This window comes from Python bivittatus, unplaced genomic scaffold (assembly GCF_059951505.1).
Source record: "Python bivittatus isolate LINGU-HERP-01145 unplaced genomic scaffold, Pbiv_v1 ctg000610_np1212, whole genome shotgun sequence".
In the NCBI taxonomy this organism is placed as follows: Eukaryota; Metazoa; Chordata; class Lepidosauria; order Squamata; family Pythonidae; genus Python; species Python bivittatus.
The window spans coordinates 43,346,490-43,363,684 of record NW_028277088.1 but is presented as its reverse complement, the minus strand read 5'-3'; the positions used below and the strand labels follow the sequence as shown (position 1 = coordinate 43,363,684).

General features: G+C 38.0%; 1 protein-coding gene across 1 annotated transcript in view; it reads left to right on the top strand.

Annotated features, from left to right (window-relative positions):
* ACAD11 (acyl-CoA dehydrogenase family member 11) overlaps window positions 1-17,195 on the top strand; it is a 36,102-nt gene that overhangs the window by 1,899 nt on the left and 17,008 nt on the right. The window contains exons 2-10 of the mRNA XM_007421733.4: window positions 4,450-4,549; window positions 5,166-5,291; window positions 6,772-6,933; window positions 7,870-8,040; window positions 10,914-11,061; window positions 12,346-12,467; window positions 14,081-14,187; window positions 14,536-14,662; window positions 15,350-15,427. Of these exons, the coding sequence (XP_007421795.1) occupies window positions 4,450-4,549; window positions 5,166-5,291; window positions 6,772-6,933; window positions 7,870-8,040; window positions 10,914-11,061; window positions 12,346-12,467; window positions 14,081-14,187; window positions 14,536-14,662; window positions 15,350-15,427 (1,141 nt within the window). The remainder of the gene's footprint in view (window positions 1-4,449; window positions 4,550-5,165; window positions 5,292-6,771; window positions 6,934-7,869; window positions 8,041-10,913; window positions 11,062-12,345; window positions 12,468-14,080; window positions 14,188-14,535; window positions 14,663-15,349; window positions 15,428-17,195) is intronic.

Here is a 17,195-nt window from a genome sequence, read left to right as displayed (position 1 = left end):
GTGCCCTTTAATGACCAACCTTCAAAGTAATCTTATCAGTTATTCAGATGTAAAGATAGAAAGTTTCCCATGGGAAAAATTCTCTTCAAAGTCTTGATTCAAGTCCATCTAAACCAGTGTTTCTCAACCTTGGCAGCTTGAAGATGTGTGGACTTCAACATTCCCCATGCTGGCTGGGGAATTCTGGGAGTTGAAGTCCACACATCTTCAAGCTGCCAAGGTTGAGAAACACTGATCTAAACCCTTGTGTGAAACAAGCACCACAAAACTCTCTGGGTTAATCAGAAGTAAAGTTTTATTGGAAGCGTTTGCAAAGGCTGGTGGATTTCATTGCAAATAAGAAGCCACACCCACATACACACTCTGGCATAATTATATACATTCCCGATCGCAAGTCCTTCCCCTTTTCCCCATTGGCTAAGGTACTCTGGGTGTACAGTCTTTCTGGCCGCTCTAGGATTTCTCCCTGGTCTCTCCCACCTCATCTATGGTAATTGCTCAAGGTTTCAGCTAATTGCATTATACTGATAAAGATTGCTCCAAATTAATTTGTATTTACATTGTCCCACACAAGGAGACAACATCCTCTCCGTCTGCCACTATTTGATAACCATAACACTTAACACTACTTCCTTATCTCTCACACAGCTGCACTCTTAGCATGCTCAAGCTACTATTTCTTTGTCAATAATAACTTATTTTATCCATCTCTCACAACCTTAATCCATTTAAAACTTTCTAAAATCAACACTCTAATCACCCTTTTGCTGCATGTTACAAAAAATAAATTTTTACAAAATCTTAAACTCGTAATCTTTTTTCTTATGAGATTGAGGAAAAAATTCACCCAGTGAATACAATAAAACTTGCAGTTCTGAAGTTCTCAGTCTTTAAAAAGCAATATTTTTTTTTAAAGTAAAATCCAAAGTGATTAAGAAGCGAGGTTTGGCTGAACCTTGAGTCCATGAAGGCTACAGTCATAGCTATAAGCTCAATGAAATCCTGCAACTCTCAGCTGATTGCAAGCAGCCACAAAAACCTTGGTTCCTGCTGTCTAGTCACATAAAACAGCTGCCTGGAGTATGTGTGGGTGATCTTGAAGATCTCTCCTTTCTCTGGAAAGATTTTGGTGGTCCGGATCCAGCATCCAGCCACCATTTTCGGCTGTCATGTCTCCCACTGCTCCACGGGACATTAGTTCGCCACTTCCTCACCAGAAGCTCTCCACATACAAGTATGGACAGATGTATCAATACTGCCAGTGTTTACCAGCTATTCAATGCAAGAACATCTGTATTCTTGCATTGAATAGCTGGTAAACATTGGCAGTGTGATAAGAAAGTTAACCAGTTGTGTGGGTTGATCTAGGCTTAAGTTGAAATTTGGGAGAGATTATTGAAGTCCAAACAGAACTTTGGCAGGTCTTTTGTCCCTGAGTCCAGATAATAATGAATAATTTACTATAATAAATAATAACTAATATATCTCAGGTGGAGAAGAGGTTTTGCAGGGGCAGGAGCTGAGGAAACATTCTTTTAAATCAGCCATAAATGTGTTGTGATACTGTAGTGCCATGTGAGTGCATATGATTGTGCTGTTGATTGGAGATACAGATTTTGTCCAAAATAAAAAATAATATGGTTTTCCCAGGATTTATGCTTGGTATATTTGATGGAGTGGTCTGTGATCCATAAAATTTAAGAGACTTGTTAGGCTGTAAGATGCCAGAAAACCTTTATAGTCACAGCTTGCATATTCTGTTTGATCATGTTCAAAAGGGGAAAAAGAAGTGCAAATTACAAGAAAAATTGTTAGCAGTCATAGTTAACTAGCATTGTAATGGTATGAACAATTTTTAAAACTCAGAAACAAATGTCCTGTTGCTGAATAATATGTTGTTTTGGAGTTCAATTAATAGTTTGTGGAAAATGTTTTAAAGATAAATGTTTGCTTACTGAAGTAATAGAGCATGTAGGCTCACTGCAAAGGGGATGTGGTGGCGCAGCGGCTTAATGACGCTGAAAGTTGCCGGCCAGAAATGGTCGACGCTTCAGTGGTTTGAGTCCAGCCTTTGCGTTAACAGGGTGAGCTCCTGTTTCCTCCCCAGTTCCTGTCAACCCAACAGTTCAAAAACTCACGTGAGTAGATAAATGGGTACTCTCACTCCGGTGGGAGGAAAAATGCTGGCGGCGCCTTGCAAAAAGGAGTCAGGAGCAGTTGCCAGTAACCGCGAAAACCGCGCGCACCCAAAAAGGGCGCAAAGCAACGGAAACCCCGCCTCCTGCGCTCGCCAGCTGGGCTCTGCCCTAGGAAGGATGGTCTGGCAAACCACTTCCGAAACACTTGCCTTGAAAACTGGAAAGTACTTGTCCAAAGCAGTCACTGCAGAGTTGGTAACGACTGAGCGCAGATAAAAAAAAAAAAAAAAAAGGCTCACTGCATTTTTATGTAAGTTTTTCCCCCCCAGCTGTGAGTCTGCTATCACCGTTTAGCAAGAGAAGGACTGTGATTTGGAATTTTCATGAGGAAGACATTGCAATTAATGTTTGTATATGCTTTGGATGTTAATTGCAGAGTCAGCACATAAGTCAAAAGCGTCCTGCTTTCAGCCACAGAGCAATCTGCTCTTGCAGAGACCTACAGACTCTTTCATACATCCGCTCTTTTAACCTTCAATGGATTCCATATGCCGACATCTACTCTTTTATGGCATTGCTGACATTTATTTATTTATTTGTATTATTTGTCCCTGATACTTCTCTTGCACTCACAAGTAATTCCTCTACTTGTCCCTTATTGCTTTTCTATGTCAACCTAAAAGGGCTTTATCTGATGTTTAGTCACATTCCTATGTTAGAATAGCAAGCGTTTCAACCAGTCTTGTAAGATATATAGTCTAAGCCTCTGCTTGATGCAGAAAATTCAAAGCTAAAGCCCAAACGTAATTGTCCGTGCTGCCCATTGTCCATTGTCTAACTGCTTTTCCTTATGTATTAAACCATTGCTTGCTGTATCCAATTGTATGTATCCAAAATCTCCCCTTCCGTAACTTATGTCCATTAAATTTAGTCTTGTCATCTGGAATAGAGGGATAGAATGCTATACAGTTATCTAAGTCAGAATGGATATTATATGGACGTGCTGATCTTGTTTAGTTCCTGCACCACCATTTTCAAGGGTAGTTTCTCTGACTGTCCTAGAGCAACTTGTAAGTGGAACAGCAAAAGGCAAAATGTAATGAAATCAATTGAAAAGGCATATTGGAAGCTGCTGGTGGCATGTGGGACTTGGTTGCTTCTCATGGGAAGCAGAGTATATTTTTTGTGCTGTTTCTTACCTAGAATTTCTGAAGCATGTGGATCAGTATTCCCAACATGGCACAGTCAGGTTGTAAGATGAGGAAACACAAGGCTTGTCATCTCTGACGAGTATGACCATCTGAAGGCTGCCAAATTGGGGGGTCTGGTCTGGAGAAAGGAGGGAACTCCACAATTTAGTCAGTCTGGACCTGTTGTTATCAGGAGACTTCTGAAATATTTCTGATGGTTTGAAGAGTATGAAAGCAACCGTGAGTTTTATGGCATTACAATGACTAACAAATTAATTATGTCATCAGATTTCATGGATCATAGTCCATGTCATCAGTGCTGTATGAAGCGTAGTCCTAAGACATTGATATTATATATAAACAAAGTTATTGGTGGGTGCAGGGAGAAGCATGGAGAGGAGAGAAAGGAAGCTAGTGGTGAAAGGAACTGTGAAAGCTATGTAGCACCATCAGAAACCTTGATCTCTTTTAATCCTTGAGAAATAATATCTTTGCCTTTCATCACATTGATGCATTAAACAGCCTATATGGTATGAAGGTTGTTTTGAAACTAGTTTTTTCTCTGTGGAGCAAGACTGAGGAAACTCTACTCTTCCTTTTGTTACAGAATTTCCCTCAGCATTGTCCATACTGGCTGGGGCTGTTGGCCTTCCCATTTGGAAAATCGTTCCAAATGAAATAAAATGTGACTTAAGCATGACTCTAGGAAGGGGCCATAGTTTTGTTGCAGAATATTTACATGCAGAAGACCATTGGTTCAATTCCTGACATCTCAAAAAACTCTGGGGAAACACTGAAAATCTGCTTTAACAGTGCTGGCTTGAGAAACTCATGGTGTAAATCAGGGGTTCTTAAATTGGGGATAATTTAGGAATATCCTTGGGGTAATGGAGCAATTTGTAATTGCCTGTTTGTGAGTCGAGGATCCAGCTTGGGACTGCCGCTGCTAAGATGCTTCTGTAAATCAAGAGAGTCTGGGGTCTTTTTTGTGAAGGTAATTATGTTATTTGAGACTGGGAAAAGAGGTATTTGGGTTGAATTGTTTAAGAACCAGTGGTATAAGTAATAGCTTCTGATATACTCATTAGTGTTCTTTGTTACATCTCTCTGTGTTCATATAGTTCGGGACAATCAAACCCCACCTTTTTCTTGAAAAAAGGACTTAAAACCTACGTGCTTAGAAAGAAGCCTCATGGCCCACTCCTACCTCAGGCTCACAAGGTACCACACTCTTGCAATTAAATATTACTCTTACTCTTTATCTTTGTCTTGGAAATATGTTGGCAGTTTGGCATGGCATATGTTATTTGGGGAGTACTATGATTCAGTAGTGAGTAAAACTGCCATAAAACTACATTTTCCTTAATCCCCAGCTGAAAGTTGTTTATGTCCACATTCCCTCCCTCCAGCATGATTTTCATTCTAAATTCTAAATCACAAATTCTAGGATCAATTTTGATTTACTTATTCAAGGTCAGTAAAGCTGAGAAAGTATCCAGGGTCCTCAAAGCACTTCAGTTGTGGCAAATGGTCTCTGTACTGCAGTTGGCACTCAAATTCTACTAAATAAAAAGTCTAATATGTGGTTTTTTTCCATGATATAAAAATGCAGCTTTAAAATATAAGCTCCATTGTACTTATAGAGACTTACTATGGGATACACTTATGAAGGACTCTGCTATAATTGTTTGTTGAAATCCATAAGGATCAAGTACTTCAGTGAATTCTTCAGTTCTACCAATTTGAATGCAATAAACAGACTTTCTGTGGACCATAAGATCTCCTGTTCATGTTCTTAATGTCCATATTCTTGTACCTCCTACAACATTCCATTCAGGTTGACAGAGAATATCGAGTTCAGAAAGCTTTGTTTGCAGCTGGGTTTCCAGTTCCTGAACCTCTTTTATACTGTAGTGATGTTTCTGTGATCGGAACGGAATTTTATGTGATGCAACATGTTCAGGTTAGTATCCTGCTTGCAGTTACATTGACTGACTACAGTTTTAATATAAGCTGTTGGCATATTTAAACCAGAATCCAAAGAACCATGCAGTTATTATAGCATGAGTAGGAACTGAGGCCCTCTAAATCAACACTGGGCAACTTTTGTGTGGCTAGTGATATGTTTTTTCTTCACATCACAGGGTAACAACGTGTGGGCTATGGCTCAAAGATTTACAGGGTTGAGTGGGGTGAAGCAAAGCATGTTTGATCTTTCTGTGTGTGTGTTGGGGGGGCTTTAAGGGGAAAATCTTCCTTGGCTGCTGTGTATTTTAATTTTTGTATTTATGATGGAAATTTGTTTTTAATTTGTTTTAAGATTGTTTACCACCCAGAGTCAGTTGTTGAGATGGGCAGCCATAAAAGTTGAGTGAGTGAATGAATGAATGAATGAATGAATGAATGAATGAATAAAATAGATTTATAGTATTTCAAGCTTTACAGTAAAAATGGCCTGCTGTGAAAAATTGTGGGACTCTCCGGGAGAGTATTTGTGGTGGTATTGGGCTAAAATAGGAAAGGGTAGTTCACAAAAATCACTCTTTACTGCCAAGGGGAAGTCACTGGTAGATCTCTTCCTGTGTTACACCACTGCTGTGAGAGCTGCACTGACTTTCTGTTGCTTTCTGGATGCAATTCAAGGTTATCACCTTTAAAGCCCTAAATGGCATGGGGCCAAATTATTTGCGGGACTGCTTCTCCTTAAGGGTGTGCACCCATCCTACCAGATCAGATCGGGTGGGTGCGCTCTAGGTCTCTTCCCTTAAATGTTGCCATCTGGTGGGACCTTGGAAATGCACTTTTTGCATGGCTATCTTGCCCCTTTGGAACAGCCTCCTCCCTGAGATTTGGAGTGCCCCCACTCTGTTAGCCTTCTGGAGGGCTGTGAATATCTGGCTCCTCACCTAGGCATTGGGCTAGGATGGAAGTGAGCCAGCAAATGTAAATGGAGAGTTGGTGGGATGTTGTGGCACTGTGGTTGGGATATATGATGCTGTGGTGAGTCACTGGGAGTCAGACAGCATACTGTATATATTTAATAGATGATGATGATGATGATGATGATGATGATGATGATGATGATGATGATGGTGGTGGTGGTGGTGGTGGTGGTTATATTTCTGCTGTTTTTATTGAATATCATTGTGACCTGCCTAGGATTAGATACACAGCCATATAAGTCAGATACATAGATAGATAGATAGATAGATAGATAGATAGATAGATAGATAGATAGATAGATAGATAGATAGATAGATAGATAGATAGATAGAAGTTTCTTTTGAGTGGAATGAAACCTTCTGTTCATGAATCAGCAAGTTTGAATTTAATCCTAGTACTTCAGATAAATAGACAAATAAAGATGGTGGAATGAATTCCTCCTGTGTTTCAAAACTGTACTTTCTTCCCTCATTTCCTCACCATTTCAATTATGTCTTCAGGGTCGCATCTTCCGAGACCTCACAGTACCTGAAGTAAGCCCAGCAGAAAGATCGGCTTTGTATGTAGCAATAATAGGAACTCTGGCACAGCTACACTCCTTAAGTGTTAGTTCACTGGGCCTCCAGGACTATGGACGAAGTGCAGGTTACTGTAAGAGGCAGGTAAATATTTGGGGGGAAAAACCCTTTCTGTCTAATCTTTTGATTTTCTTAATGGAAAATTGGCAATTGGGAAGTGCAGATGTTCTTGCCATCTGCAGACTGCGTAACTTTTCTTGATACTTTAAACTTTGTGGCTCTTAAACAAAGTTTAGCATTTGGGGGATATGAAGAATAAAATGATGCTTAATGTCTGGAACCAGCTACTGACTGCTCACAGTACTCACATTAGCACGGAAGTTAGGAAAGACAACCCAAAAGGTGAAATGCTAAGGAAGTGATTATTAGTTTTTGTTTGTATATAGGCTGTAAGGGGAAACAGAAAGTAGTTGCAGCAGAGATTAAGACATAAAAATGGCAGCACACCAATAATAGCAATTCAAATAGTTTGAAATTGTTCAAAAGACAGTGCACTGAATGGGATACTATTCTAAGGGTTCTCCTCAAAAATCAAGGTCTCTTTCACCCGATACCAACTTCTTTTTTTTTTTTAATTTTATTACACAAATAAAATATGCAATTACATAAAACCATGCAAAACATAAAAGTCAGACAGACATCTAAAAGCCTTTTACAAAAGACATACCTTAAACAAAACAAAACAAACAAGCAAAAAAGAAAAAAAAAGCCAAATAAGCAAACAAACAAAGGACTTCCTACTTTCCTTTTGAGGAAGTTATTTCTAATAATATAAACATTTTCTGTATTTGTTATTAACTATACTGCTTCTATATCTATATTTCATTCTATTATTTCAGTATTCTAATATGTCCATTTGTATATTCTGTGTTTTCTCAATATAATCCAGGAAGGGTTTCCAATTATTTTGAAATTTGTCCATATTGTTGTCCTTTAATTGTTCTGTAAGTTTTGCCATCTGAACCAAATCAAGAACCCGATACCAACTTCTTACTAATTTTGATTGTGGTTTGCTTTTAGGTATCAACTTGGATGAGGCAGTATCAAGCAGCTGCTCATAGCCAAATTCCAGCTATGAACGAGTTAGCTGAATGGTTAATGAGCAATTTGCCCGATGATGATGATGATAATGAAGCTACTTTGATCCATGGTGACTTTAGAATAGATAACATCATCTTTCATCCAAGAGAGGTATCCTGAAACAAAACTTCAATGATACATATAGCATTTTCAAAGTAGCTTCTGTTTTTTTGTGTGTTCACCCTTTATTGTTCTAGAGTGTAATAACAGAATCTTGAAAGGCTGTCAGAATTTCCCACTACTGCATTTTATGCCAAACAAAATCAAGGTGAGATTCTTCTGAGTTTCTTTCTGTTCCTTTTTCCTTTCCTAAAAGAGAGTAATTTTTTCTGAACCTCCTCCTCTTCCCTTAATGGTTTGTTCATCCATTCTCTATTCCCAGGGCCAGATTTGTGTTCCATCACATCAGGACTGCTGGGAATATAGTTAAGCAACCTTGGGAGTACTTGGAGTGAAAATTAAATCCATCTTGCATAAGTAACAAATTATGCAGGCCTGCAGAATGAACCATCAAGAGTATATGTTTTGTCATAACTCAATATCTGAGCTAAGATATGCTTGAAAACTTTTATTCTATAAAAGTAAAGTGCAACACCCACACACATACACATAGACCTGAAAATGGCAACACCCCCCATCTGTTATTAACTCCAATAGAAGCGAATATATGTAGCTCAGGGTTGAACTGTGGAGTCCTTGGGGTCTCTGAGCTTGGCTGTTTTCTTGCAAACGTTTTGTTACCCGGCTAGGTAACATCTTCAGTGCTAGAATGGAGTGGAGTTTACTCTCTGTTTATGTACAGTGGCTTGCCCTGCCTGTGTTGGTGTTTTTAGGGTAAACAATACCCTAATCAAGGAACTACCAGGAAAAAAAAAAACACCAACACAGGCAGGGCAAGCCACTGTATATAAACAGAGAGCAAACTCCATTCTAGCACTGAAGATGTTACCTAGCTGGATAATGAAATGTTTGCAAGAAAACAACCAAGCTCAGAGAACCTCAAGGACTCCGCATTATTAACTCCTTCAGTGTAGTATCAGCTTATCATATGGGGTACAATCCATTTTCTAATTAACAGTATATCTGGATTTTGTGCTATTTATTTTACTGGATCTGTTTTAAAAGAAATGCCCATTGTACTTCTAGAGTAATGTGTAGTCCTAATATATTCTAAAATCCTGCTGGCTGAAATGTGATGCCAGAGACAAAGTGAAATGTGTATTTGCCTCCTATGATTTTAATCCTTACCCTTTATTTAGTACTAAATCACTGTGAAGTCAGAATTGGTCTCCAAAAGGCTTAACATATCTATTTTGATCCTAAACCTTATAAAAGCTAAAAAGGACCCAAAGGTTTTAGCTCTCTCCCCCCACCTCCACCAGGAAATATCACAGTGTTATCAAACATACTTTGCAGCTGTTGGAAGCTGAAAAGAATTGTAAAATAAATGAAGTGCAGACCCAGTTAAAAAAAAAAATGAATCCAATAATTTGACAATAGCAGGAGATCATAACATTTCCTGGCAGTGGTATGTGTTGCTAGGTGGTCACTGCCAAGTTAGGTGCTAATTTGCCTTCCATTCTTCTTGCATGCTTTGGTTGAATAGCTACATGAAATGTTCCAAATAGAAATTAGAAAAGCTTGGATTATCTTTCTTGTTAGCTCTTTTGCTCCAATTTGATTTGAAATACTTTTTTGGGTGGGTTGGATAACTGGTTGATTACATGTTCATGTGTTGCTCACAAACACATCACTTCTACATCATGATGCAGTGAAGTCCAGGTGTGCTTGAGTGCATCATGCAGTGTTTATAATTGCTGTACCTTTTGTTCAGGAAAATGAGATCTGTTTTCTGGTCCAACCTTGTAGCAGATAGAGTACAATATTTAAGCCGTAGGGTTAAAATACTGGATTACATTTTCTTTTAGTTAGAAGGCAAGCACTCCAGGAGCTCAGATGTCTGTATAGTTGCTTCCTGTATCTGAAAATGTGTTGTTGGGAAACATGATAGGAGTGTCTCTGTTGCTATTGGCAGGTGTGAATTCACAGACCTTCCCTAAAGTATGAGATGAACTTAGAGAAATGGCAGCAGAATAGTACATGGAATACATAATATAGTGTCATCCTTCCCCCTCCTACAACAGTTATAATTCACCCTGGCAATGGCAACAGAGACACTCCTACTATGTTTCCCAACAACACATTTTCAGATACAGGAAGCAACTATATAGACATCTGAGCTCCTGGAGTGCTCGCCTTCTAACTAAAAGAAAATGTAATCCAGTGTTTTAATCCTACGGCTTAAATATTGTACTCTATCTGCTACAAGGTTGGACCAGAAAACAGATCTCATTTTCCTGAACAAAAGGTACAGCAATTATAAACACTGTATGATGCAGCCTATTCCAGAGCTGGATCTGAGTGGATGGATTCCATGGTCAAATATGAGTGCTTCCACCACTTGCCATATCATGAGAGAACCTGCATATGCAGTTCACCAGCCACTGAAAATATTTTCCATATTTTGTTCAATTGCCAATGATGTGCACCTATTAGGTTTAAATATTTATCATCCTTATTGGAAAGAACAGCATACTGGAATCCAAACCACAGATTATTTCCTCCTGGGTTCTAATGTGCATATTGTATGCAGAACTGCTAAGTTTATAACTATGGCAGCAATCTTAAGAACCCAATACATTGAACAAATTGGGGTATCCTGTAAGGGAGATTCACTTATCTGATTACTGACTCCTTGTATTATCACAGTTGTATTTTATCACTGTATTTTCACCTGTCTGTTTTCCTTTTTGAAACTGGACTATGTATTGTATATTGCATGATTTTAATTTTGTTTTGTTTTATTGATAAGGTCATGGAACTAATCAATTAATAATAACTAAACTAAGCTAACCAGGGCAATCATATTAAATTTCTCCACAATTTTCTCTTTTTCAAGTTTTTATTTCTGTCCTTCTTTCCAGGCCCGTGTGGTGGCAGTGCTGGACTGGGAACTTTCAACTTTAGGCCATCCTCTGGCAGACTTGGCTTATGCGCTTGCCTTTCACTTCTGGCCCAGAGCCCTCATACCCATAAAAATGGTTAATGTACAGAACATAAATGGCATTGCAGGTATGTGTCTGCTTTTTCTACTCTACTTAGCACCATGTTTTAAAAAATAAAATGTGAAAAACCATAATGATGGGCTATTCTCACTACAACCAGCTCAGTATTGTGCATCTCAAATACATTTCATCTGCTCCAGGCTCTCAGAATATAACAGAGGGGCAGAGCTAGGTTCAGCCTGAGCTCTTCTAGAAGGTTCCAACAGAAGACAATATATGTAGCTCAGGGTTGAACTGTGGAGTGCTCTGATGATGTTGCCTAGTCAGGTAATGAAACGTCTGCAAGCAAACAACCAAGCTTAGAGAGCACCAAGGACTCCACTGTCTTCTAGAAGGGCTAGGCCTGCAGCTTCCATAATGGCTAGGAGCATGTCTGGAGAGCACCAGATTGGGGAAATTGACTTAGGGACTTTTTATTTTAGGAAAGGTATCGGTCTTTTTTTTCTTTTTTAAGGCTATTGAATGTGGAAGATAGGATTTTATCACAATCATGATGAAAAGGAGCGTATGAAACAAGATCACAAAATGGAAATGTGGTTAGGCTGAGCCTGCAATTCAGAAGGCAGGGATATAAGGAATTCAGCTCCACTGAACCCAGTAATAGTATATATATTGGTAGGATAGCACTGCAAATCATATCCTTTTAAAGTCTATTATGTAATGGCTTAGTTTAATCAGGAAGGATCACAGTTCAGCTTTATCATATTCCAATAAAGTGGGAGTGCAAGAATGTTCATACAAGGGTGTTGGTGCAAGGGGAATTCTTTATCTGTTTCTCCCACTGCAGTTGTATGCATTGTGCCAAATAGTTTCATTGATATTAAACACACAACCTCTTTAGGAAAGGCCTGCAATATGGAATGGGAAATTTCCCTTAAGGAAACATTCTTCTACAAGCATTTCATTAAATATAACCTTTGGCCTGGTAGTACCTAGCTGTGCTTAGCTGATTTAGAAAGCTAAGTGGAATCAGGCATGGTTAGTACTTGGATGGGAGATCACCAGGAAGTTCTAGAGCAACTAAGACTGGGAAGTCTAAAAAACATGCTGAAGAAGACCCTGGCAAACCATTTCTGTATCAGACCAAGAAAATGTTTATGTGACGTGAAAATGCTGACCTCTGCTCAAAGGTAATTCTATAATTTTGTTATCTAATGCTGATAGCATGACATGAAAAAAGAGCTACCAATATATGTGTTTATTTACTACATCTGTGATGTATGTGATCTAATCTGTAAATGATACCGCAAAGCTTAATGCTGACATAAACACATTTATTTGCTTTTCCTAGGAATTCCTTCCTTTGAAGAACTGATCATGATTTATTCTCGCTTCAGGGCTACCAGCACTTCTCCACCCAACCTTAATTTTTTTCTTGCTCTTTCATATTTTAAGTTGGCTTCAATAAGCCAGGTAACATATACATATCTACCCCTTATCTTTTAATGTCAAATGGAATAACTACTAAGCCTGGTCTGAAAAATATTAATGCATTTTTTTGTAAGTGCTTTTACTCATAACCACATTATGGTAAGATTCCAGATTTCATTTTTTACTTGAAGCAGAGCAGTTGTTTGAGTAATATTAAATACTATGCTGTTGGTGAGTCCCTACAAGTGATATCATTACCGTGCTTCAAACAGACCTTTAGAACCAATGTAATGTAATGTAATGTAATGTAATGTAATGTAATGATGAAGGTGTCAGAATAGGATTCATGAGACTGTGGTTCAATTCCCTACTTGACCATGTTGCTCGGAGGACGTCCCTGGGACGCTTATCATCTCTCAGCCCAAACTAATTCACAGATTATAGTTGGAAGAATTAAATGAAAGGAGGGATCTATTTGCTCTGCTTTAAGTTTCAGAGTATAGGCATAATAATAATTAAGAATAAGAATAACTGAAGAAATAATAAAACATTAAATTTGGATTATATGAGAAGAGGAAGAAAAGATTATCTTTTTTTCAAACCACAGTTTCTGTACAGTAACTGTGGTTTGAAAAAAGATAATCTTTTCTTCCCTCTCTCATACAATCCAAATATAATGTTTTATTATTTCTTCAGTCATTATTATTGTATGGCCTTTACTATTTCTAAATAATAATCCTGCATTCCTCATGCATCTAGAAACAACTAATCACAGAAGGTTTTTAATGTGGCCTGGTGCAGTGCTCTTCCATCAGCTGTTAGAGGGAAGAGACAGGAAGATTCCTCCTTCCAGAATTTTTGCAAGGATAGACAGGTTGAAACCATCAAGCCTATCTTTCTCTACTGCTCAGTTAACAGAGGCATTGTAGTACTCTTACACTCTCATTACCTACAGGGCCCAAACCCAATTCTAATCCGTTTCTTTCTGGCAGTGTTTCCTTAATAACTCACAGGGTTGCTATATTCTGTGACAATGTTTCTCAGTCTCAGCATCTTTAAGATGTGTGGACTTCAACTCCCAGAATTCCCCAGCCAGTATGCTGGGAGATGAAGTCCACATATCCTAAAGTTGCCAAGGTTGAGAAACACTGTTCTGTGTAGTAATGTGGGTAAAATTCAGCAGGAATTGACTAATAGCTAGTGTAAATCAGATCGGGTACATCCTTTATCTAGAACCCAGTTCTGTCTTCTTGTTATATAGCTTTATAGTTTTTAATATGGATAGCATAGAATATTATTTATTACTTTTCTTATAGCAAATAGTGATTACTGTAAACCAATTATTACCTTAAATTTCATCAATCTTATGTTGCATAGGTTTGAGTTTCACAGTATTTTCATAATTTTTATGCTGTATGTCATTATTTTGTAATTCTATAGCTATTATTTATATCATTTATAGGCATAGGCCATTGTTAAGTTACTTCTGATAATCTTGCTGCTCACTTGGTAGGTTATCCGTTTTTTACCTTATACTGGTCCAAGATTGAAATAAGTAGAGATCTTGAATAATAATTAAACATTCCTCTGTCATATGCAGTTTCAGTGCTGAGCTATCTGTTAAATTCCACATCTTGAAATTACTTATTCTTTAGGGTATATATGCCAGATATCTCCTGGGTAATTCCTCCGCAGAAAACAGCTTGGAGTTCAGCAGTGCGGTAAAACCTCTGGCTGAAGTTGGATTACAGGTAGCAAAAAAGTAAGAATTGACTGTTGAAAGAATTTTAAAGATGTAACTTGTACCTCTTGTGCTTCAAATAGGCTCCACAAGTCCTTTACCTTTTCTTTATTGCTATCCAGTGCTACACTGCCTATCTCTGTAATAAATTCATGAGAGCAGTGTTTATCTGTGGTAGGGCTAACAGACTGGAGCTGCAGAAATACAGATGGCTATTAAATGGCAGCAGATATAGCAGTTTTCTGCGTCTCTTTGTGTCTGGATTTTGCAGCCCAGATCATGTAGTCCTATCTGAGGTGCAAGTTTGCCCTTTCTCTAGCATACCTGTAGGACGCTTTTATTATCATATCATATGTTGTTTTCTTTTAGAACAACTTTCAGCACTGCCACGCCTCCTTGTAATTCTGGAGAATTGTTCAGTCAGTCCCCAGAGGGGAAGAAGATCCTCCAGAGAGTGAAGGATTTCATGAAAGAGCATGTTTTTCCAGCTGAAAAGGTAAGCTGTACCATGAATAGTTATTAAAAGAGGAGCAGATCAACATCTTATCATTCCGTTATGAAAAGTTTGGTGGCTTAATATTCCAGATGATTCAGATGAAAGCTAGTGGAAGGCTGGAAAGACCCCAGTTTTGATATGATGCCTCGGTTCACAATTGTGGTTCTCTATTCTCCTTAGCTATATACTGCTGTTCTAGGAATCTGGCCTCTTTTTATCCTAGATGATTTCACCCTAGTTAAGATAAAGTGTCATGGAGCAGTCATTAAGGAGAGATTTCAAGTTGTGCTGTTCTTCTTATCCCTGAACCACTTGCAAACCTCCTGATGTCAGTGCCCCTCCTATCACATTAACTGCAGTGCTGTAGCCCATATCAGAGAGCTGAAAGCTGTCTCCCATTTAATTTCCCACAATGCCAAGAGTGACCAAGTGGTCTGTTTTGCAGAGATCAGTCCTCTACTTAAGGCGGTGTCAGAAACCAGTTCTCAGTTTGTCTTTGGTCTTCATAACTGTACAAGTCCAGCTTACGTATAAGGAAACAAGTCCTAACACCAGTTTGAAACCATAACTTGTTTTAAGCCTATGGCATCTAAAGTCTAGCAGGAGAAGCTACTCCCAATTAAAGTCTTCAGATGGGTTGGCACGAGAATGCTCATACGGATACATTATTTTATGTTTACTGTGTAGGAGATGGTTGAGTATTATGCTGGAAAGAAAAATTCGCCAGATATATGGAGAAAACCTGCTGTGATTGAGAGACTCAAGGTACTCATTTTTCTGTCTTTAGTGTACTGTAACAGAAAGATCTTATATGATGCAGTTGTGTACCTCTGCAAATATCACTTAAAGCACAGGTTATAGTTTTTATTCCAATGAAAGTTGCACTTTACAGAGTGAATGTAATTTATGAGTCTAATCTACAAGAGAGCTAATTTGGTTGGGTAGTTTAAGGCACCAGGCTAGAAACTGGGAGACTGTGAGTTCTAGTCCTGCCTTAGGTACAAAGCCAGCTGGGTGACCTTGGGCCAATCACTCTCTCTCAGCCCTAAGAAGGGGGCAATGGCAAACCATTTTCAAAATCTTGCCAAGAAAACTACAGGGACTTGCCGAGGCAGTCGCCAGGAGTCAACACTGACTTGAAGGCACACAAACAATCTACAAGTCAGATAAAATGATACATTTGTTTTAAAATACTTTAATTCCAGTAATTTCATCTGTAAACAGACTAAAATGAAGTTTTCAGTCCGCTTTACTATTTTATGTTTGAGGCGGATTTGAAACTAAAGTACTGACATGGAAATAAAACTTCCTGTCCTGGTTTATAAGTCACATTAAGCCATAACATAGCTTAGCTAAGTTTATTATATCTTAGCATATTATGTTAATGTCGTGAAGGACTTCCTAGCATATATATTGAGAATGAGATTGTGTGGGACCAGGTTTTTGTTCTATAGGATTGGTGATATTACCCTTAAGTACATACACAGAAACATTCCAGAAATGATGTGAACATCCAAGTTAATTGTGATTTTATGAAATTATAGCTCACCTTGTCTCATCTGAAAATGACCTAAGATATAACAATATAGAACCATGAAGGCATAGTATAATGCTCAGTAGGAATTATTCCAAAATATTATTCTTGCAGGGAAATGCAACAGCTTAATTTTTCCCAGGAAAGTTTAGAATGCACATGCATTGAAAATGTAATAAGCCTATGAAAGAGTAGAGATTGATACAAAGGTATCTGGATATGAATAATATGCATCTGATTTGATTTATATTTCATATTTTCAATTATAATTAGCAAGTGACAATAATTTACAGTGTAAAATGCACAACTATAAATTAAGATATGGAAGCAAAAAAATTTAAAACTGAATCAGTAAAAACAAAGGGAATCAGATTAGCAAATGTTTGAAATTAAACATTTGCAAAAGTTTAAAAGTCAAAAAACTTGGCTGAATGGCAATAGCTATGTTTGCTAGGATTGGACAAATCTTTCTGTTATACTTCCTGTATTTTTAATATTCTGAAACATATTTTAGTCTGCCCCATTTTTTACCATTTTTATTTATTTAAGCTAAAAATCTGCATGAAAGTATATATTCGTTTTTGATTCATTTTTCCTAGTATGTGCATTCTTAAGTACACTTTTTTTTTGTAAATTAGAGAACTATATTGCAAAATCTGGAAAAGTGTGAAAACATCAGGGATTTGTATTCATGAATTTGTATTCACCCTATGCAAATTAGGGAGATGCATATGAATACTGGAGCCAAGTGAATTTCTTCCCTATTTGCCTACCAACAAAAATATGTTGGAGAACTATAATTCCAGCTGGTACCAGGGACCGCAAGGTCCTAGTCATACACTGGGAAGAGAACTGGATGAGTCTATGGAACTAATCTTATTGTTTTCAGTGCTCCATCAGTGACAGTCTCTGGTCCTAGGACAGCAGATATCCCTAAGAGCCTTTCCTCATTGGTATCTAAACGTAGATGAACATGTCCCAGCAACCTCTATTTACTGC